The 25,247-nt window shown below is 30.4% G+C and overlaps 1 protein-coding gene and 1 pseudogene across 1 annotated transcript in view; both read right to left on the bottom strand.

Moving 5' to 3' along the window:
* The window catches only part of LOC118183341 (uncharacterized), a 62,965-nt gene that overhangs the window by 32,036 nt on the left and 5,682 nt on the right, over positions 1 to 25,247 (bottom strand). Inside the window, exons 2-4 of the mRNA XM_035352847.2 lie at positions 16,232 to 16,337; positions 11,528 to 11,651; positions 9,255 to 9,464 (exon numbers count right to left, since the gene is read on the bottom strand). Coding sequence (XP_035208738.1) covers positions 9,255 to 9,464; positions 11,528 to 11,651; positions 16,232 to 16,337 — 440 coding nt within the window. The remainder of the gene's footprint in view (positions 1 to 9,254; positions 9,465 to 11,527; positions 11,652 to 16,231; positions 16,338 to 25,247) is intronic.
* Positions 16,758 to 23,667, bottom strand: LOC146996284 (uncharacterized; annotated as a pseudogene).

The raw sequence follows: 25,247 nt of genomic DNA on the forward strand, positions 1-25,247 counted from the left end.
ATATGATTAAGGAGGCTACAAGATCTTTAAAAGCCATTTCTAGAAACTTTGATTTAATATTTAATGCATCAAAATCATTTGCAACAGATTGCAATAAAAATTAGAAAGGCTGGGTTATGATATAATTATAGAAGAAGAACTACATGCTAGAAGATGCTGAAAAGTGATGCAAATGAACGACAAAGAATAATCCGACTATAATTTCAATTGCTCTATCAAACAATTCGAAGTTACTGTCTTTAAGTTTATATAAAGGGCACAGGAAGTTGTATGAAGATTTTGGGATTGAGAAGAGATTGATATATCTTTTCTCAATCCCAAAAACTTTTGAAAGCCATTGTCGTCGAATTCTTTCGATTATTTATCTACATAATTAGGCCATTATACAGGTGTAACAATTGATCATCTTTAGAAAGAATATCAGGACCTAGTAAGTAAATGGAAAATACTAAAAAATGCAATTGAAAATCATTACTTTGAATCTGATACCAAGTCAGAAGGACAGAGTGCTATATCTATTGATGAGTATTCATCCAAAGCTAAGTGCAACTTTTGTTAAAACTGCATCTTGTGTGTTATAGTAAAACGTACGCCAATGTCTTTTTTGCTTATGAGTTTATACTCACCCTATCTATAATGTAAATTGAATGCAAAAAAGCTTTTTAAAAATTAAAAATTGTAAAAAGTAGATTAAGGAGTACTATGAAGCAAGCTAATTTAAAGTAATTGCTATTGATGAACATAGAGAAGGATATTTTGGCTGAAGCAAAAATTGAAACTGTAATGGAGAATATATTTGCCCAGGTTCCTGGAATTAAAAAATATTTATGTGGCTAATAATGAATCAACCCCTGCTTTGTTTATATAATTATTTAGTCACTGTTATTTATTGTTTGTAGTTTATTTGCATATATATATGTCATAATAAACACCAAGGAAAAGACGGAACACTGTAGATGCGTGATTAGACCCATATTGAAGAAGATTTTGATTGCGTAATATGTTAGTAATGCTAACTTGGTAATATCTAAAGAACTTGGCAGTCGAGGCAGTTTTAATTCCATTTTTATTTGCAACTGATATTTGTGGCCACAATCACTTGGCACTCTAGTCATGCCTTTCCACAGAAGATTTACATTTTTGATATTGTTGAGATAGAAAGCAAGCCAGCGAAATTACATCTTAGCACAGTAGAGAGCAAAAGCTGAAGTGCGAAGTTATGAAGGATGGAAGCACGACGAAGAAAAAAGTTTTGGTTTACAAAGGCAATTTCAGTTCCCAGTTATTACGTCATCAGAGCTGCGCGGGCCATAGAGTGATCTAGAAAATGACGCAATGCAGAGAAGTTATTACGATTTTAGAATAGAGAGGAAGAATTAATGTTTATAATTATAATTCTGATTCATATAATTTTATCTTACATATTCCCCCTTCAAAAAGAAAAAGGCGTAGCGACAGAGAAGCCTTTTTAAAGAGAAAGAGTTAAAGCACTAGCAAATGTAAAAAAATAAATAAATAAATAAATCATAAAATTTTTGTCCTGTAAAGTATAATTTATAAAAATAGATTTTTTTTAAAAAATAAATTTTTAATTTTTAGAGTCCTATTGAATTTTTCAGCATTTCAGTCCAAAAGTCTTTTTGTTTGAGAGTTCACATAATCATAATTCTTCAGAGAAGGTTCTTGTTATTACAGAATATCACAAAATAAACTTTTACATAATCATTACTTATAATTAAATGCACATAAATATTTATGCTATTAATTTTCATATTGATAATTTATATTTTAATACCATATAATAATAGGAGTAAGCTTCAGAAAATATGGTTTCACCGTTATTATCTTTCATTTACAATTCCTGTATTATACCAACTGGAAGGCCTCGCAATGCTTCTAAACAAACCATATCCATCCATAGGTCTGTCCTCTTGAGCTAACCAGTGTGTTCTATGCACTGGTGGCCCAGGGTGCCTAGGCAGTTACTTGAAATGCAAAATTACTTATAATGCAAAGTCATTCAAAAACACAATTTACTCCATTTGTAAATTAATCTTCCCTATCATATTTGATGACGTATGATAATATAGCATTCTTATGATGAACATAGAGAAGGATATTTTGGCTGAGGCAAAAATTGAAAATGTAATAGAGGATATATTTGCCCAGGTGCCTGGAATTAAAAAATATTTATGTGGCTAATAATGAATCAACCGCTGCTTTGCTTATATAATTATTTAGTCACTGTTATTTATTGTTTGTAGTTTATTTGCATATATATATGTATATATGCAAGATAAAATATAAAACATAAAAAATATGTGAATCAAAATCATAATTTAAACTTACAGTAAAATTTCAATTCTCCCCTCTGTTCTAAAAATCAAAATAACTTCTCTGGATTGCGTCATTTCTAGATCATTCCAATTTGCATGGCCTTCGCAGAGCTGATGACGTAATAATTGGGAACTGAAACTTTTAACTCAAACCAAAACCTTTCTCTTCATGTGCTTCCATTTTGCATAACTACGTACTTCAGCTTTTTTTCTCTATGCTGCTAGAACATAGTTTCTCTGTGCTTTCTTCTTATCACAAAAGTATCAAAAATGTAAATGTTCTGCAAATAGGCACGACTAGAGTACCAAGTGATAGTGGCCACATATGTCAACGGAAATAAAAATGGAATTAAAACTGCCTTGAATGCCAAATTTCTTAGATATTACGAACTCAATACATTATCATGCTACACAATTCACATTTCTTCCTCTTCAACATGGATCGACGATCTGTCTTATCTCGGTATTATGCATCAACACTGCTCCATCTTTTCCTTTCTATTTTTACAATTTTTTTTTTTTTTTTTTTTTTTTTTTAGTCGACAGAATTTTGGGTTCAGATTTCATCGGTAAATGCGCATCAGAACTTCAGGGAGAAGAATTTATTGCTGTTGTTTTTAGAATGAAACGGAAGTTAAAGGGCTATTAATTTATTACTCGAGAGCTAGATTTTATATTTTACATATATATGAATAAAGTGTTATTTTTTTACGAAGGTATACGTTTATATTATAAAATTATTTTTATGATTTATGACATTTCATATGAGGCCTTAAGGCCAGCATATTTTTCGCTCTCAGAGTCGATTTCTTTGGCCGATCCGCCACTGAGGGTAATGAATAATGCTTCACACCACCTTAAAATAAACTGAACTGAAAGCTGAACATAAAAACTGGATTTGACTTACAGATTACATAATATCATTTGTAAAGGATACTATATTAATATAAACAACTCAATGGTTTTTATTGTAATATACAAAAGAAAATGAAGAAATGCTAGTAATTTATAAAAAATACTTCACTGAATGAATTTCATGTATAAAAACCTTTGAAAAATGATCTTAATTAATATTATTATTAGGAATGTCAAAATCTGATATTAAAAAAATGGAAATTTTGCAAAAACTGAAAATCAGACATGAACATCACATATTTCACATTTATTCGCTAAACAAATCAACAAAAAATAACTACAAATCACTGTTTCCGTAATCAAAGAAACTATCGTAATAATATGAAAAAAACATCAGTTACAAATTGCATCAACCATTACAACTACTAATTTAGTTATGCTTTTATAGCTCCTTTCTGAAAATATCTGTGATGTGGTGTACATTTACATTTCAAAATATCTCTAGATAAACGTTTATTCAAATCAGGAAAGTATTTTACTAAATAATCATGCATAGCTGGATGATATAATTTGTGCACAGAAAAATAGGTTTTAAACAAATTTATTTTGTATCCTAAATAAATTCTTCCCCCCTCCCAATTCTGGTACATTTTTGCAGTAGAAAACTATCGACATTAGTCTGCCACTTTATTCCATGACCGTCTAGGTGGGCACATTTTTCTTTTCTAAATGACTAGTCATGTGTTTCATAAGGGTATCCCTTTTCTGCCCTTCTAATGAACATTATAGTTTTTATACATAGTGATACCTGTGCCACTTAGTACAAACCCTCTTGTTCAAAATCCTTTATTATGCCAATTATTTCCTTCTTATGGTGACATAAAAATTTACAATCACAAAAAGTTAAACTACGCAGAGAAAATGAAAGAAATGAGTACTTATTCCCCAATTTGTGATGCGACTGAACTGGTTGAGTAAGATAACTGGCATGAAGCAAGTAAGTACAAGTAAGAGGAAGAGTGAGATTATAAACAAGATGCAAATGTTCAGTGACTTTACCAGTTTTCATTCAAAATGTTCATAAGCAATGCTTTGCATCTATTTGCACCTACTTTACAAAATATGAACATTACATATCCCTAATTATCATTAATCACATAAAATATATAAAAAATACAGAATTTTCTTATCAACCAAAACTTGTACCTCTAAACCTTTTTAAAATCTATCTCACTAAAGCAGTTAAAAAAAAATAAAGTAGAAGACAAAAAAAGGTACTCTTCCGTTTTGACGGCGCAAGCGATAAAGTCGCCAATAATGGTACAACTGATGCCAAACGGAATATTCTCGCTGGTAACCTTTTACGCTTCATTTTCAAAACAAGTCGCAGCTTTTTCTTATCAGATTGATTGTTTCTTTCAATACTGGCATATAATTACATAGAATTTTTATCAGATAGTTCAGTTTTATGTCTAAGGCCATTTTCGGTAATTAAGTCAATTAGGATGCAATCACAGCGCTTACCCGAAGCCGAAAATATAGAAAAGGTAAAGTCAAGGGTTAAATTCATCAATTCTAATGAGAATGCATTAGCGAAGTAAAGCACTGCAGTTTTACAAAATTTCTGAGTAAGCTATTCGTACGAATTAAAATATTTCTTGCATTTAAACTTGTGTTTCAAATTAAGATTTAACTTGAAATTAATGTAGATAATTACTGAGAGCATTAGATTTTTGTAGAATAGTTTGTGTGAGATGAGATCGCTTGGGGTCACGTGATATGAACCGGCGAATCAGGATGTTGAACCATGAAAGCATAGTAAATTCTTAAATTAGTGTCTTTTTATAAATGTATTGTCTTTATTTATTGGCTTTTTATAAAATTTTAAGCGATATTAAAATGTTTATGCCTTCAAAATAAAAAATCCTTAGAACTAAAATTTTTTAAATATTTTTTATGTGTATACTGTATGTTGTCACCAATAAAGTCTGCTTGGCGAGATTTGCGCCGGCGAAACGGAAAAGTACCCCAAAAAATATAATCTAAAATCTGCACAGTTCCTCAGATATCAACAGTAAAGACAACAGATGGATATACGAGGGCCATCCAGGAAGTAGATTACGTTTCCGTCTGTGTCCGCTAGGGGCGGGGCTAGCGCGGCCATCTTGGGGTCAGAGCGTTGCGCAGCTCAGTCTGCATCTAGCCGTGCTAGTGAGAGGTTCGTGCTGTGCTCCGTTCAGATACTGTGACGGTTTGAAATGTCTGCGTTAATTGAAAATCCCGCGAGCTGCGAGGTGCGCTCAGTAATAAGGTTTCTGACTGCAAAAAACTGTAAACCGATAGAAATCTAGAAATACAGAAAACACTGGCACCTCAGGTGAGATTTAAGCGGGATGTGAAATAAAAGAGAGGTGGTTTTACATATTTCGTAGGAAAGAGGCTAATTTGGGTTTGAAATACCCTTGGAATAGCCTGCGACACGAGCCAGTTTTGTTTATCTACGCTACTTTCGCCTTCCACCTCTACAAACGCCACACAAAAATCTGATCTCTCATCAGTTAGCTTTGGAATTCGGTGACGAGTACATGGCAGTGCGAGTAAAAATTAGTGAGTTTGGCTCATTTGTTGCACTGCATGGAATTCAGCAACTCCAAGGATGAATGTAAATTATTTTCATTACACACAATTCTCAAAAGTATCAGATTCTTTGGTGCCAAAAAAAAAAATAAAGAAATAGGATAGTGAAACTGAGCTGACACTTAATAAAATGTTTGAGAAAGTTTCTGTATTAATGATTTATAATTTAAATTTTTACAATTTATTATTCTTCAAATCATTATAGTAACAATGGTACTATTTAAAAATTTATCAATTTATTATTCTTCAAATCATTATAGTAACAATGGTACTATTTAAAAATTTATCAATTTATTATTCTTCAAATCATTATAGTAACAATGGTACTATTTAAAAATTTATAGAATTCGTTGCAGTAATTTATGATAATGTGTGTACAGCCCCAATTATGGCTGACAAAGTTATTTTGGAGTTTGTTCAAAGCTAAAAAAATATCATTGATGCAGATTCTGGTGATGAAAATAAAATGAATAATGCAAAAATATCTGTTCCCACGTCATCCGAAATGAGGAACATCATAAAAAGTATGGACAGTTATTCAGACACACATTCCAATGGTGAAATGAATAACAAAATGTTTGACATTGAACAATTAGATGCTAAAAAAAGACAATGCAAAGAAAAATATCAGATTATTTTCCCCGAAACTCAATAAATGTTTTGTTTTTCAAAAAACTTGAAAATTTTGTATTAAATTCTATCAAGTTCTTGTGGATGTTTTTGTTTCATTGATTTTTATTAAATACATGCATATACACATATCTATGTAAATAAAATGTACTCTAATAAGCTTAATTTTGTTGACCATATATATATATATATATATATATATTAATATTCTTTAACATGAAAAAATATTTCAGTCCCTTCAGTTTTGTGTTAAATGATTTTCACTGTATATCTATTGCACATAAATCCCTTTCTTATATAAAATATAAATGTATGTATAAAATACCTAAATAAATTGTAAAGGAAGTTTAATTAGCAACTATGAAATCTTAAAAAAGTAGTATAAAATTTATAATGGCAAACATTAAAATAGATAAAAGTAAATAAAATTTAAATTATAGAATGTACTTTATAAAATTAATAACAAGTGGTTAAAAATATATATTTTAATTGCTTAAAATATGGAAGTTATTAGGCAGAGATTGTTGGATATACCGTTACGGTACTTTTCCGTTTCGCCGGCGCAGATCTCGTCAAGCAGACTTTATTGGCGAACAACATACAGTATACACATAAAAAATATTTAAAAAAAAATGTTAGTTTTAAGAATTCTTTTTTTAAAGGCATAAACATTTTAATATCGCTTAAAATTTTATAAAAAACCGATAAATAAAGACAATAAATTTGTAAAAAGACATTAATTTAAAAATTTACTATGCTTTCATGGTTCAGCATCCTGATTCGCCGGTTCATATCACGTGACCCCAAGTGATCTCATCTCATGTAAACTACTCTCTACAAAAATCTAATGCTCTCAGTAATTATTTACATTAATTTCAAGTTAAATCTTAATTTGGAACACAAGTTTAAATGCAAGAAATATTTCAATTCATACGAATAGCTTACTCAGAAATTATGTAAAACTGCAGTGCTTTACTTCGCTAATGCATTCTCATTAGAATTGATGAATTTAACTCTTGACTTTACCTTTTCTATGAGGGCCATCCAGGAAGTAGATTACGTTTCCGTCTGTGTCCGCTAGGGGCGGGGCTAGCGCGGCCATCTTGGGGTCAGAGCGTTGCGCAGCTCAGTCTGCATCTAGCCGTGCTAGTGAGAGTTTCGTGCTGTGCTCCGTTCAGATACTGTGACGGTTTGAAATGTCTGCGTTAATTGAAAATCTCGCGAGCTGCGAGGTGCGCTCAGTAATAAGGTTTCTGACTGCAAAAAACTGTAAACCGATAGAAATCTATCGGCAGCTTCGTGAAGTGTATGGGGACAACATTATCACTGAAGGTGGAGTGCGTCAGTGGGTCATAAGATTTCAAAATGGCCGAACCAATGTTCACGACGAAGATCGAAGTGGGAGACCCAGCATAGTGACCGCCGAACTTCTCGAAAAAGTCGATGCTAAAGTCCGTGAAAATCGAAATTTCACAATAACGGAACTTTCTTTGAGTTTTCCACAAATTTCGCGAAGTTTGTTGCACGAAATCATCAGCGAAAAGTTTGGTTACCACAAGTTTTGTGCAAGATGGATTCCAAAAATCTTGACAGAGGACCACAAAAATCAGCGAATGGCTGCAGCGTTGAACTTTTTGGACGCTTACCATAAGGATGGTGACTCTTTACTCGATCGCATCGTTACTGGTGACGAAACATGGGTGAAACATGTGAGCTGTGAAACGAAATTGCAATCAATGCAGTGGGGGCACACAAGTTCTCCCCAAAAACCCAAGAAATGCATGCAAACAATGTCGGCAAGGAAGATGATGGCGACTGTTTTTTGGGACAGAAAAGGTGTAATTTTGGTGGACTTCCTGGAAAGAGGCACTACAATAAACTCTCAAAGGTATTGCCAAACTCTCCAAAAACTCAGAAGAGCAATTCAAAACAAGCGCAGAGGAATGTTGAGCTCTAAGATCTTGTTGATTCACGACAACGCCCGGCCCCACACGGCAAATGTCACTCGTAAAGTTCTTGAATCTTTTAAGTGGGAGTTGTTTCCTCATCCGCCGTACAGTCCCGACCTGGCACCGAGCGACTTCCTTCCACCTATTCCCAGCAATGAAGAAGTGGCTGGCTATGCAGCGTTTTGATGACGACGCACAGCTGCAAGAAGAGGTAACGAAGTGGTTGAAGGCGCAGGCGGCCGAATTTTTCGACGAAGGAATTTCCAAGCTCGTACATCGCTACGATAAATGCCTTAATTTGTACGGTGACTATGTAGAAAAGTAGTATTTGAGTGTGGCTTTCATCTGTATATAATAAAATTTGTTTCCTATACTTTGTTTATTTTTTTATTCCAAAACGTAATCTACTTTCTGGATAGCCCTCGTATTTACTACATTTATTAATGTTTGAATATTTCTCTCCTCCTCTTTATATGATTTATACACTCAAAACAAATGTTCAGCTATTTTGAAGGAACTTTTTTATGGTATTCATGGCATTGTTTTAGTTTTAAATTACATAAATTTGGAATTTAATAATTATTTTGCTTGAGATATAAGCTTGAGGCACATTTTAAATGTGTATATCAAAATGCAATGATTTACTTTAAAAGCAATATAATGCCTATCATATTTCATACTGATACTTATAGAAAAATATAATGTTTATCCTATTCTCTACCATATTATTTTACATTTGTTTTTAGGAATGGTAAAAATAATACTGAAATAAAATCATATAGCTGAATACTGCAATTTAAAATATACATATCTGTAAAATTTATACGAAAAAAATTGAAAAATATACCTTCTCATCTTTTGGCTCTTCACAATTAGAAGCAAGAGGACTTGTATTTGATTTATTATCGCTTAAGGAAACAGACTTGATGCTTCCAACACTCTGAGGTGTAGCTAATACATATCTAGAAAAAATGCAGTTAGGTTCCAATGTTTCGTATTCAAAAATATTCTTTAATCGCTTTTGATGAATGTTCAAAAATACTGCTGCTGCTGTGCCCTATTAGAAAAATTATTTATTACAAACACTGTATAGCAGTTAGTTACATCAGATCAAAATTTTAAATAAAACTAATAAAATTCAATAATGCATTAAGAAATATTTTGCTTATAAAAAAATAACAAATATATTGTTAATAACAAATATATTGCTATTTATATATTGCTTAAAAAACAAACTTGAAAGTCATAATACATGTTAGCTTTTAAGATAAAATAATCAATAAATTAAAACTAAATTATATAAAAGATGACATTGCTGTCAAAATACTACAAATTAATTTTTTATTTCTTCTGACAGAGCGCAGTTACTTTTTTTTTAATCACAACTCTTTCATATCTACCAACAGAAAGTTTGTTTTGTATTCATTTTTAAAATAGTCTTATTTGCAAAGACAAATAAGCCTCAGCTTGTGAAGACAACACTTGTGAGTCTTAAGCTGAAAAGTCAAACAAGAGTCACCTTATTACACAATTTAAATGTTTTAAGTTTACTGCATACAGTATTGGATCCTTAATCTGCACAGGATCACTCACTTTACAAACCTAAAGCATACTCTTTAAAATTTTAAGTACGTTCTAGAAAATTTTATTACTGAAATTATCATCATACTACTTTTGAGTATTTTTTAAGCCTATTGTTGGATTTGTTTGTGCCATTTACAAGGCTGCTTTGGTCAACGAATAAAGGTGATGAGAAGATGAGTTTTAAAGTGATAGAACACAATTTTAGGACCTTTTAGATCTACTGGTTTCCAGATTCCATTAAGATAATGGCAAATGATTTCACAAGTAAATAAAAGAAAACCTTGCAGATAAAAGTAAATAAGATCTACTTATAAAAAAGTTGCCAAGGCAGCTTTTGCAAACCATCATGAAATTTCACAGCTTTCCTTGAACAAAACTTCAGCTGCAGAATTTTTGACTGCAGATGATAGCACATGAAAACATGTTTAATTATTTGCAATCACTTAAGAAAAAAGCAGAAAACTTCTGATATAGATATGAATACACTAAGAGCGAGAATATCATACTTTCCAGTCTTATTCTACTAGAAAATAAAAAAGCACTGCAATGGTTAAAATTAAGAGGACCTAAACAATTAAGAGGATTTTACTGCTAACAAGGGATGAATCCAAAAAATTTCAGCTGAGGCATAACTTTTCATTATAAAATGTTAATTTTAAAAAAACTGCTGTAGTGTACCATTTTTTAGAAGATGTTTCTAGTGATTCAGGCCATGTAACATATTCAACACTGAAGATCACTCTAATAGATAAAAGGTTAATAATAAATAAACTGAAATTTTATGAAGGGAAGCCACCAAATTGCTGTCTGTCCAATATGAAGCTAAACAATTAACAAAAAATTTAAAATACAAAAATTCAGATGATAACTAAAATTTTCAGCAAGAACTAAAATTTTAATATTTAGATGATTCTGCCAGTAACACTTTTTTGTAGTTATACTATTAAGAATATATATATATAATTGTGCAAGTAGTAGTAACTTGTTTTCGCACTAAATGAATTTAAGATCATACAACATTTATATATATATATATACATTAATGCACGGAATTTTTATATTGATGAACAATATGCAAATGAAAGAATTTTATGACAATATAAAAAACTTAAAAAACAAAACAAAAAAGCTACTCTTCAACTAACATTGGTTCAATAGCAAAACTCTGTACATCATGAGGGAGACTGACACTGAGGTCTTCAAGCAAGAAGAATCTTCTTTGTCTTAGGCTGGAAATACAATGAGAATTTTCTCTAGACTACACAGCATTTTTGTTTTTTAAAGAAGAGGTTCCAAATACCTCCCCCCCCCCAAATGCTAAGAATTTTACTACAAAACCAATGTTAACATAAAGCTGAATTTTACCTTGAAAATGATAGAATAAATCATTTATTTAAAAATGAAAAAAAGTTATTTTAGTAATAAACTTCCTTTTAATCTTAAATGCCTAATTTTGTTTCTTCAATTTCTAAGCGACGGAGAGGGAAAAAAGAAAAGAAAAAGGAAGGGGGGAAAAAACTAAGCTAATTCTCATACCAAAAAACCAGCTGTTTCAAGTACTGATGATCCAAAAATATTGCATCGAAACTGTAAGTCATCCCAAAATTTTTCATCTTGATTATTGGCATGCTGTTTTCTCTTGAAACGATCATCAGAATGACTAACATACGAAAAGTAATCCTCAGTAATTTACAAAAGTACCACAACTGCATCATATACATTAAAAACAAACAGAAAAACTCATAAAGATGCAACATTAAATAATCTAATGGAGTATTACAAACTAGGGGTACATTATAATATTTCAACTTGAGATTTTGGTACATACTAGGTAGTGATATAAACTGCATTTATTTTACAGTACTTACATATGATCACAACCACCCTGGTGCAGTTTGGAAAATTTTATGCAAGAAAAAGTACAATTATTTTTATTGTAAAAAACATTATACATTACATACATATTTTACATTTCATCTATATATTTATTCCAAAAAATAATCAGTAACCCTAATTACTTTTTTTTTTTTTTTTTTTTTTCTGTGTGTGTGTGTGAAAATTTCACAATGATTACTTTGACAAAGGATTAGAAACATTGTTCTTTTAGCAATTTTCCAGCAAAATACTGTATTCCCGCAGAAATTTCACCTCTGTTTCTTCTATTATATGAAAATCTCACAAGCTCAAATTTTAAAAACAAGTTTAAGTTAAACAAATAATTACTTTTCTAAAAAAGCCATTGGAACATGAAATACAATAAAAAGAATACAAAAATGGTAACATTGAAAACTGAATATCTGTCATGCATATGGTTGTCTGAAAAACTGTTACTCCTATGTTTACCAGAGTCTAGCATATTCTGAAACTCTGGTGATTGCGATAATATGCAAGTACATAATTTTCAATAATCTGAAAAGATAATATGAAGAATATAATACAGAGGACAGTTTTCCATGTGTTAAAATAGAAAAGGAAAGCTATCTTTGATATGCAGAGTACAATAAATTGCATATTATATGGAGTGAGAACATTTCTGCCTGATAGAAATATTATTTAAAATAAATGCTGGAAAATTACACTTTATATACTATTCATACAAAAATATATTTTTAATTTACATAGTAAAATTTTGTTAGGTACAAATTGCTGCCAGCCTTAAAAGATGAAAAATCAAGATTTTTGCAGATTGCAAATTAGATTTCAAAGCCATTTTACAGTGCATAATTTGGATTATTAAAGCAGTTTTAACTTTGAAGCAAAAAATACAAAATTAAAATAAGAAATTTTAAAAATAATTATGCTTTGTTTATCATTTATTTTATTTAAATTGTAATTTCCTTAAAATTTCATACCAGTTAATCTAGTTAGGATCCCTCCCAAAAAAATTCTTCGACAAATTTTTATAATGGATTGGATTTAAATAATTCATATGGAATAAAAACTATACAGAAAATCACATAAAGGGAATAATATTTTACAATTTAAGTTTTATTGAGAGATGACAATATTGCTGCCTTTGCCTTTTTAGTTCTCTTCTGTTATCAGGTCCAGATTTTAAAATGTAATTATGTATGCATATATATATAGATGTACGTATTCACATATGTACATACATATGTATATACACACACACATATGCACATACACACATGCATAGATACCTACATTTCCTAATCTGTCCTGATAACAAGAGTACCTTTTTTTTTTTTTTTAGAATTTATCATCAAAACTTTAACAGCATTTCTTTTCCCTTTGACAATCAGTGATCAATAGTTTTTATAAAACCAAATCTGAAGATGATTTAAATTCAAATAAATATAGAAAGAATGATGAAAAATTACGAGTCTCTCAGTTTTACCTAGAGGTTTAGCACCTCTGAAAACGGAAAGCATTCTGGTAAATAGTTACAATTTAAAAAAAAAAAAAATTCAGCATGATTCCTATTTTTACCTTGAATTATTACATTGTATATCATTTCACTAATGTTACAACAACTTTTAACAGGAAAGGTTATCATTTCTATCTTTAAATTTGAAATAACACATTTCCGAGTCTAATACAGTCAAAAGTCGTTAATCCGGACTCGTCGGGACTTCGGCGATTCCCGATTATCGATTTTTAAAGATTATAAATCATCAGTTTAAATCTGGTAAGATGGCATGCAGAAATTATAAAATTCAAAATATGAAACTGTAATTTATGAAATAAAGAACAATTATGACTAAAAGGTATCAAAAATGTTTTAAAAAAGCTTAATATTTATTTGTTTACTTTATTAAACATTTCTTTCAATGTAAGTTGTTTAAGTTGCTTCGTTTTATGTGATAATACTTTCTCTTTAATTCTATATACAGACATAATTTCTTGTTCAGTTACAAAGTCCTATAATTGCTGTATCGAGAATACCGACTAATTTGTCAATCGAAATTTTTCGTTTTCAATAACCTGTGTCACTTTCTTCACTATCGGAAGCAAATTATAATGACGAGGAATTTGATTTAAATCATATCAAAGACGGAATACATCGATATGAAATACTACATTTAGTTAGGAATTATAAGCCAAATAAAATAAAAACATCTGCCCTGAAGATAAGGATAGTGCTGACAGATCAACTTCCAATTCATTGCACGCCACGGCGTTTCCAGCCTTCCCGCCGCAGAGCAGCGTGAAATTGATAAACAGATTTCGGAATGGTTAGGTCATTTTTTGCAGCAATTCCACTTTTGTTTAATGGACTTTGAAACATACTTTTGCTTTATAGATCCTTTACATATTAGTAAATATACATCGGAAATTCTATTTGACATAATCGAAAGTTCAAGCTTACTTTTATAAAATTGCTCTAACAGTCTGCAAAAAATAATAAGCCGTATCCAATTCGAAGATTAAAAAGCAACGCAATCTGCAACATTAACTCAATTAGATAATTTTAGCTTATACCGTCCGTTATACATTAAACACGCATGCGTAAACGTATTTTGCGCACTTGCATATTCGCAGCCGTAAAGGTCTTACACAGAAAGTTTGTAGCTTTGAGGTCCGGATTATGGGTGTCCAAATTAACGACTTTTGATTGTATACTACTTATTCATACAGAGGGTGGTCACACATTTTTGTAACAATTTTGAAAAGATTTATATATAAACAAACCTTAGAATTTTATTTTCTAATATGTTCAGTCTCATAGTCCTTTTGTTGAACTATCATATTACATCTTGATTTCCAAGATAAAAGTCCTTTTCTTAATATCAAGGTTGATTTTATTCGAATCCTCATTCACAATCTTCCACAGTCCATCCAATGTTTTGGGATGCCGCTTATAGAGCTTGTTTCAAAAGTCGAAATGCACGGTAATCCATAGGAGACAAATCAGGGACTTGGGTGGGATGAATTTAAAGCGTATAGCTTCAATTCTGGTTTCATTTCTCATTTTTTCAAAAAATAGAGCAGTAGATTTAGGATGGTGCATTATATTGATGGAACTTGGATAATGAGATGAAATTTCTTCTTTGAAAATAGATGTTAAAACATATTGCTGATAGTAATCCAAATTAATTTTGACATTTTTTTCTACTTTCCTTATTTTAAGTTTTCCGCTATAAGAGACTCCAGTAATAATCATAAAACCTTTAGAAAAACTTTCTTTTCTCCTCTTTTTTGGTAGTAAATCGATCTTTTTCTATTTGCAATCAGATAAATACATCCAAGCCTCATCAATTGTAACTATATATTTCCATTTTTAATTTGCCAAATAATTCTATACAGCAATTTGCACACAGTCTTATGCTGAGAAACATGTTTTGGCATTAGTCAATGAACATCACTTTTTTTTGGGGGGATAAGCTTTAAATCAGATTTTATAATTTTGTTCGAAGTTCCTACAAAGATATTTAAAGATTTTTCAATAGCTCTTTGGGAAGCTGGATTTTCCTTTAAAACATGAGATATGACTTAAGATTTAATAACAGCTGAATGTACCTTTGTTGGGTATGCATTTTTTTGCCTTTTTCCATTTAGATGTAAACTTTGACATTTCTTTCCTTTCATATTAATTATGTCACTTATTTTACATGTAGAAACACTAAAACCATGCTTTTCACATCTTTTTGTAAAAAGATGAATAAGATAATTGAATAAGAGTATTTCTCTTTTGGACAGAGTAAAAATATAGCCTTCAATGAAATGTTTATTTTTCAGCGACATTTTAAAGAAAAGATGATAATTAAACCTTATTCTAATTTGATGCCAGTCAAGTTTGTATTTTAAAATTAATATTTAAATTCAATTATTAAAAATTAATGTCATTATAAAAATGTGTGAACACCCTCTGTATACACTATAATCATTTTCAACTCCATTATTAATATCCCTTCATTTATACATAGATACACAAAAAATAAATAATTTTACATTAGCCTGAAACAAACTTACTTATTAATCTTACTGCAATCTAGATATTACATAAATTAATATTTTAAAAATATTGCATCATGCAGTAAGAGTGCAACAAACATGAATTTATTTGTACATAAGCTCACATCAACCATAATTAATGACGTGAAAAAGAATGGTGATGTTATATGCCAGAAGACACAGGACTGAATACAAAGAGTTAATTCTATGGCAACATTTTTAATCAGTTATAAAAATTTTTTATTAATTTTATCCAAAAAATAATAATCCCAAACCTAAATTTATGCAGATCAAAACATTAAGAGGCTTAACATTTTAACTTACTTTTTCTGATGAGTTGATAGAGATAAAACTAGTATCTTAGGAGATGCTGTGTTAGCATTTTTATTTTCTACAGGTTTCTGCTTGTGTACATGCCATCTAGGGAAAACTTAAGACAAAAAGAAATTATTAACAGTAAAATTTGTACAGAATATTTTTATTTTGAAAACTAAAGCTCAGAATTAATTCATAGAATTTTTCATTACAACATGTAAAACACAATCAACTTCTGAGATTAGAAAAAAAAAAAGAAAAAAAAAAAAAAAGATAAACAACGACATATTAACGAGAGAAAAACTGGTAAGTAATCAAGCCAAGGAATTCACAAATGTATGCCTGTATATTTGTATATGTTCATGTATGAATGCATATATACATGTATGTATGCACACATACATATATTTCTCAATTCAATCTCAATAACAGAAGAATACTGAAAAATGTTCTACAACATTTACTAGACTTTGTTAATCTATGTTAATCTTAGTTTAGGGTATAAGGTTGGTTTTTGTGATTGTTGGAAAAATTTTTACAATACTGGCAATAAGCTTTGTAGGTACTTTTCCATTATACACCTGTCACGCTTTTTGGCACCTGTGAAAGAAAAGGCAAATACATCCCAAGATCTAGCAATAGCAACATCTGGAAACTCTGTAGATATATATGTGCGTGTCTAAACAAGTATAATTAAACACATACATATTATTAAAACAATACCATCAAAATGCATGGCAGGATGTGGATGTTATCTATAACATCACAGTGGATTCAGGGATGTAAAAAATTACATAGTGACTTGCTTACAAATAAAAAATTTTGTAAGTACTAAAGGACTCTGTTACAGTATTAAAATTAAAAATAATACGAAATTTACAATAAATTAGAATTTTACCATATTTTACTTTATTTGATTTTTATGTGAATTCTTTCAGAATACCTTTATTATCCAAAATTAGATTATCTTTTCAGCATAAATATTTACTCAGCTGTAAAAAAAAATTATTTTGAAAATGTCATGATTCTTAAGCTAATATTTCTCCAACACCGATAAAATAGCTCTCTGAAGGCAAGAAAATATATTTTATTTACACCATCTGGTAAACTATCTTGAGAAGTACAGTGATAGGCAGATGCAATGGATGATGTGTTCTCATCATTATTTGAAATTCTTTCAGGATACAGTAGTTTTAATTCTGAATGCATGCATTGATGGATTAAAGTGACTCTTTTCAGATTATAAAATGTACTAAACCTTTTTATTTGAAATCAATTCCAAATAAAATCAGAATATTATCAAGGCGTGAATCATTTAATCTAGTCTTCCAAAATTTGTAAATAATAAACAAAACATTTTCATATTTCTCAGTTTTTCATAAAATTAAAGCTAATCTCATACTAATTCTTCCTTTACATTTCCAGATCACACCTCTTATATGCATGCCATTTCTATGTAATTTTAAACACCAAACTGATATGCTTCACTTCTATACATGAAATCAAATTACTCATTTTGACACACACAAATTAATATTCACATATCATATTAAGATGAAACAATGAAAAGTTTAAAATTGTGTTGCTAAGCTAAAATTTTTGCTTATAGAATTTAAAGTATTTTTTAATTTCAGAGAAAGAAAATTTTAAAATTTGCATTTGTCAGATATTCAAAATGTTTAATAAATCAGTTATAGTTCTAACTAAAGTATGTGCAAAAGTCCCCACCTAGCATTAATTTGTAAGCAAAAATCAGAATAGAAGACTTGACCAATAGATCACACAACAGATTACAGTTTAACAACTCTAAAACAAATTTACCACTTAAAATGTTTAAAAAAATTAATTAAATAAATAAATTAATTAAAAATTAAAATAGAACTGTAAAATTCTTTTTAAAAACTCTACAATGTGGCCTTTAAATTTCAGTTTAATTCTAAAATATTTTTAAACTGAAGTTATGACAGTCTAAGTAGAAATTTCCAATACAGAACATAAAATTGTACATTTAACAGGGTTCGTACACATTTCCTTACATGAAAATTAAGGACTTTTAAGGACCATCAAAGAAAAAATTAAGGACCTATCAGCAAACAAAAAGAATAAAGCAATTATCCATACAACCGACTTCATGCTTGTAATTCCACTTTAAGACACTAACAGAAGTGTGTATTATGCACTATTATTAAATTCACTTTAATACTTACCATAAAACAATTTTGAAAATTGAACTAACTCCCTAGAAGTTATGATGTAGATAACATTAAATTAGGAACATAATTTCTTTAAAAACATGTATAAGTGTATTTTACACTAATAACAGTCACTATTTTAGAGATTTACATGATTATTATTAACTTATTTGATATTTATTTAAACACAGTCAACTACTATTATAATCACAATGTAAGAATATTTTGCAGATTAAAATAACTGATTTGTAAACATATAATTTATTTCCTTGGTTTTTTTAAAGATACTAGAATAATAAACTGTACAATAAAAGATACAAAACATTTGTGCTTTTTTTAAATCTGAAATCTTTTCAGCTATTTTAACATTTAATTTATTTTTGTCTATTTCCTTTTCTTTAACTATTCTTCTAAATATGCTTTGATAAACAAATCAATGTTCATGCTGGTCTCAGCTTCATCTGCTAAAGCATCTACTTCTTCATTAATATCTTTAATATCCCTTTGAAGAAATTTTTTCTTCTGCTTCATATAATCAATTTCTTCCTCAATGATATTACTTTTCCTCTTTGAATTTTCAGATTTAGTTAAAGATTTTTGTTATTCTAAATACTGCATATATTTAGACCTTGCAGAAGCTGCTGCTGATCTCATTTCTTTATTAATTTCAATATTAAGGAAAACTCCAGAAAATTTTATGTAATCAAATACTATGCGTTGAAAAATGTATGATGAGTCACTTAAATTTTCAATTTCAATTGCTTTATTTACAGAGAAGCCCCTTTCCACAGAGGCCTGTCCATGTGACAAAATAAGAATCATTTTCACTATTTTCCATACTTTTGAATAGTGAAAATCATGAAAATAAGAAGTAAGAAATGTGTCAAGAGAAAGATTTTGAGGATCAAAAGTAGAAAATTCATGTAAATTTGTCTTAACTACTTTGTCTAGAAACTCTCCAAACTGCAGCAGAATTTCATCACAATCATCTTGTAAAACACATTTATTCCGCATTAATACCGTTAGAACTATTTTCATTTTGTTCTGGGCTTTTTCTGGACTTTTAGCCATCAATCGTGGGTCTATACAAGATGCATTTCGAATAAGAGAATAATTTATTGGACATTTAGACATTAAGTGTTGTACCACTGTTAATACACATTATTGACCTTCTTGTTTCAATGCAAAACTTTCAGCTTGTGAAATGTCCTTCTTGCGGCATTTATCATTCATTAGCTGCTCAGCAATGAATCCCAAATAAACTTTACTTTTATCATTATAACAATTTGGATCATTAAAATTAAATTTATAAAGATTTTCCGCTTTACTTATTTTTGAATATTCAAAATTTTTGAATATTCAAAAAAAAAAGTTTCAAAATTTTAAAGTGCTGAAGGCAATCATTTACAAGTTTTAAGATATCTTCAGCAAAAAAAGGGAATAAGTGGTTTATCACTTTGATAATATTCAAGAAAAGGCAATAATATTTTCGACAGAGAGAGAAAAAAATTTAATTTTATAAGAAATGCTTTATCTTTAGTTGCCTCCAAAATATTTGAGAAGGATTTCGATGAATTTTTTTTAAACTTCCCCATTTCAACTTTTTTAATGTACAGTAGCAAGTCATCCCATAGTTCAATGGCTCTTTCAACAGCTGGGGCATTTTGCAACCATCGGTAAAAGCAGAACTTCACAGGAAGCTTTTTAAAGCCATATATACTTAAAAAATCTTCATGTCTTGCAGGAGAATCTTTAAAAATCCAATATAAGGAGGATAAGAATGATGGAATGTCCCAGCCAGTGGATGACATCCCATGCTTGAAAGCATTGTTAAGAATGTGTAAACCACATGTCCCTAATGTCAAGCACTGAATGTTATATTCCTTTGTCAAGTCCTGTTGCAATAAATCATAAAATTTCTAGTTTACTGCAGGACCATCCATTGATATTTGTAAGAGTTTTGACAAGTCTAGTTTTTCAACACATTCATAAAATTTGGATAAAAGAATTTCACTTGTTGCATGCCCTATAAATGCAGAAGTAAGGTACTGAGTTCTGACCTTATTTTCGTGATGCCAGTACCTTACATGAATATCTAGTTGCTTCTTTTGATTTGTCAGATTAAGAGACTCATCAAATAGTAATGTAAAAAACTCAGCATTTTTACAATGCTTTAGTAACAAAGTTTTAAAATAAGGGCCAAGACCAAAATGACAGATATAAGCCCATTTCTTTTCACCACATGAAAACTGTTTGCAATGGAACTATCCGGGAACATTTTAGTGAATAACGGCCCAATATCATCGCACGATTTAAAAGAATAGTGGCTTTTGATGTACTTAAAAGCCCACAATATTTCTGCATCTGTAACTTCAGATTTGAAAAGAAAAGAATTGATTTTATTATTTTCTACACTTATTGATGTTGAATTAGCAGTTACATCTTTTCCTGAAGTAGATGGTTCTTCTAACTTGACAAAATTCATGATACTGTTAGAAGAAACTCTGCAGTTGAGAAGGGAAAGATGTTTTGCAGCTAAAAGGGGCATTACATGCAAGGCATTAGTAAAATTAAGTATCGCATATATATGTATATAATGTATATATATATATATATATAGTAAAAAATGTATATTTTCAGTATACATTTCTTATTATATATGTATATTTCTTATTATACATATACTGAAAATATACATTTTTTACTATATATATATAATATAACAAGCAAGGTAGTAATTACAATACTGAATGACCAATTTGGTCTAGATAACATTTTGCGCAATATGCTGCAATATAAGTAAATTAGAAATTGTAGTAAGCTCGCCTAAAAGTTACCAGGAGCTGTTGCTCCAAAAAGTTCAACACGTTTTAAAAAATTAATACATATGAAAATCAAACCATGAACAAGTAAAACATTGAAAAAAACAAAATCAGATAAAAAAGTAAGCGGAAAATGGTAAATTAGCCGAATTCGACTTTCAAACTGGCTCTTCAAGGGAAATTTCTGGTTTGAACGTCGAATCAAGCTAACCCCATTACGCGTTTCGCCGAAACAGACAATTGAAACTTTTTTGCTACAAAATTTTTTCATTTAGACAAAGTGTCTTGGAAAATTTATTAGTCTCAATTCTCTGTTCCAATTTCCCGACGTGTCCGCACAAAATGACACATTAAGGTGTTAAAATATGTAAAACCTATTCCGATACATCTAAAATCTAGACTAAAAAAAATAAAAATAAAAATAAATAGCGGTCTGCTATTAGTCCTAAATATACAAAAACATACGGGCTGGGCCTGCAAGCTTAAAGATTTATAATTTTATATATTTTAGAAATCTGTAACAGTACAAATTTCGAGATCCGGACATCCAATATCTGGAATGATCTAAAATCCAGACCTCAAAGCCACCACCAACCAATTTTTTAGGGCTTTTTTGGAGGGAAGGGGTATGCTTTACGCATGCGCATTAGATTTTTTCTCTCATCATAAAAAAACATGTCGGAAATCCCGATTCTTAATCTCAGTTTGGTGCTAAATAAAATATCTCATTATTGAAGAAACAATTATTTTAGCATAAATTTGTGTGATTAGTAACTTGACTCCATAGTTGCGTATCTGCTTGGCATAATCTGAAACCGAAACATTTGTTAATTTTACATCAACTAATATTTTATATCCTTGATGCCGAAATTGCGAATCATTATTTGTTGTATTTTGCTTTAATCACCGCATGTTTATCAATGGATGACAACTTGAGTGATGACTCATGCAGCGACGCCAAATAACAGAGTTTTATCAGATTACAGATTTAAGTTTAGTGCGCTAAAATGTTGACAAGGGGAAATTTAACAGAAATTTCTTTCCGTATGCTGAAAATAGATTTTGTTAATGATACTCAAAGGACAAACAATTATATTTAGTGCTATTTGAATTAAGAATAACTGATTTGTTATTCACATAAAGCCAGAACCAGCGCCAGAGCTCACATGGCCGCACCAGGTGGCAGAATTTAGGGAAGTTAAACAGAAGTTTTTCATTGCGATAATAATGCCCCAATTATCAATCAATTAACGGAGGGCGAAATCTGTAATATGGTTCTAAATCCAGAAAATACAGCTACCGATAGTGAAGAAAGTAACAGAGAGGTTACTGAACGAGAAAAAATTTTGATTGACAAGTTATTCGAAATTCTCGACACAGCAATTACAGGACTTGAACAATGGAACTTAATAACTCAACAAGAAATTACATGTCTATAGTATTAGTCTAAAGTATCAGCAGAGAAAACAAATCAAACAACTCACATTGAAAGAAATGTTTAATAAAGTAAACATATAAATATTAAGCTCTTTTCTTTTGTAAATTTTGATACCCTTTAAATCATAAATGCTTCATTATTTCATAAATCACGATTTCATATTTTCAATTTTATAATTTCTACGTGCCATGTTAGTAGATTTAAAATGATCTAATATCCGGAAAAATCTCAAATCTGGGATCGCCGAAGTCCCGACAGCGGACTTTGTACTGTATATATATATATATATATATATATATACGGAATGTATATTTTCAGTTAAACTTCTACCCAATAACTTTTTAGTAATTCATGAAAGTTAATTTTGCGTCTAGTTAATTCAGGAAAATTAGTTTCAATTAGTTGTTTTCAGCTTTAAAAATATTAAAAAAATTTTAATTAATTAGTTGTTTTCAACGAATAATTGTATCGTCATTAGCAAAAATAATGCATTACTATCAACAGCACAGGATTAAACCAAATACTTAATTGTTTATTGAAGCTTCAAAACGTATTTCCGAACTTCACTTTTTCTCGGCTAACGTTACCGAATTTGCCCTTGGCGACCTAAAATCGAAATGGAGCCAACAGATTTCCCGCAAAATCGATAACAGACCCTTTGCAGAAATAAACTCATAATCCCGATATCCCATACATATAGTATGTGAAAAAGAGAATAAACTCCGTAGAAGGTGATAAAAAATTAATTTATGGCTTAATTGAAAAAAACACAGAAATTAAGCTAAGCAAAACTGTGTAAAAGCAAATTGAAATGATAAAACGAAACTTAATTTTCATGTGAATTTTCAGCGCTGACTCTCCCATTATAGAAATTTCAATTTGTTTCAAACAAAAACCACATTTAGCTTTATAAGGATTGTCATCCATCAATATCCAGTCTTTGTAGTCAGCTTGATGAAGCCACAGTTTATTGAAAATGCACTTTCCAGGCATCTCGTTCCTATTGGCGTTGGAAGGGTTGTGGCCTTCCAGGTTGGGATTGTTCTAATTTTGGCAAATATTTTCAGAATCCCTCCCCCCCTTTTTTTTCTCGAGCACCTTCATCATCACTTTCGCCTCCTAGCATCTCATGCCTATTGGCGTTGGAAGGGTTGTGGCCTTCCAGGTTGGGATTGCTCTAATTTTGGCAAATATTTTCAGAATCCCTCCCCCCTTTTTTTTTCTCGAGCACCTTCATCATCACTTTCGCCTCCTAAAGAACTTCCCACTTTACGCTTTCGTCACAATCTGCCTAAATTTATGGATAACACCTGTTTCGAAAGATTGGGTGAATAGCCAATCAGACACCTATACTTTCGTTTGGGTAGCTAATTTTTTTTTTTAATTGTTTGCAACGCAAATCCGCCAACAGATTGGTTAAGAGCCGTGAAATTTTAATTCCATATTCATGAGAAATCACAATTCACACATAGAATGGCAATCATTAGAAATGATAAGAAATGTCAAATGAGCAAAATTAAGGACCGTTTATTCATTTTGGCCAAAATTAAGGACTTCTAAGGACCAAAAATCATTTTTGAAAAAATTAAGGACTTTTAAGGACCGTACGAAGCCCGTTTAAAATGAGCTGTAAAAAGAAGCAATGCCAAACATTATGAAAACATTTTCTGTGACATTCATAATTAAAACCAACACAGAGATTTTTGAATTCATTTAATAAATACATGACTTAATTAAAAATGCATAATTGTTTCTTAATTACTCAAGACACAATTATGCATTTTTACTTTCTTGTACAAAGTAAAGGAAGTATTATAACCATAGAAAATTTCAGGTATCACATTTGAATGGAAATATCTATTTTGTCTGGTCACCGAATCCATTTGGATGATTTTTTCGCATGATATTTGTACGTGCAAACAAAATAAACAACTCTATTTTCCGAAACGGATTTAACACTTTGCAGCGCACGATATGTTAACGTCGGAATTTCAACAAAAAAAGTTGTATGCAGTCTATTTAGTCCTAAAGGAGTATACAGGTAAAATTTTGTAAAAATTGCACTTACCGTTTTAATTCGGTGGATGTTTCATGAGGTGGAACATTGCACCGCCAGAGCTTTTAAAAGTACGACTAAGCGAGCATTGCAATGAAGCACGAAAATGAGTAGAAGCGTTTGTATAAGAATGAAAAAACTCTGTATTATGGCTGTATGAATATATACGGGTAAATGAGATAAATATCTATATACACAAGTCCTATATACAAAAATATTTACAAATTTTCCTATTTCTTAGCTTCGTGAAATTGTTCAAAGCAAGTCACACCTTTTGATTGAAGCACAAACCAACTTTGCGGGTTTTGCACATAAAACTTATTTTGTGCGGCTTCTGCTTCGTGCTACAATGTGCACATCGTCTACGCATACCCTTCACTGGTATGTGTTCAACACTACTGTAACGTTTTTCCTCGGAAACCTTTACTTTATGCCTGGGAGTATCTTCAGGTCTTGAAGGAAGTCGCCTCTTCAAAGTTATCTCTGACACTTTCATGGCACAGAGGGAACACAGCAA

This window comes from Stegodyphus dumicola, chromosome 7 (genome assembly GCF_044657685.1).
Source record: "Stegodyphus dumicola isolate Sdum_Otavi_A_Nest chromosome 7, ASM4465768v1".
NCBI classification, from domain to species: Eukaryota; Metazoa; Arthropoda; class Arachnida; order Araneae; family Eresidae; genus Stegodyphus; species Stegodyphus dumicola.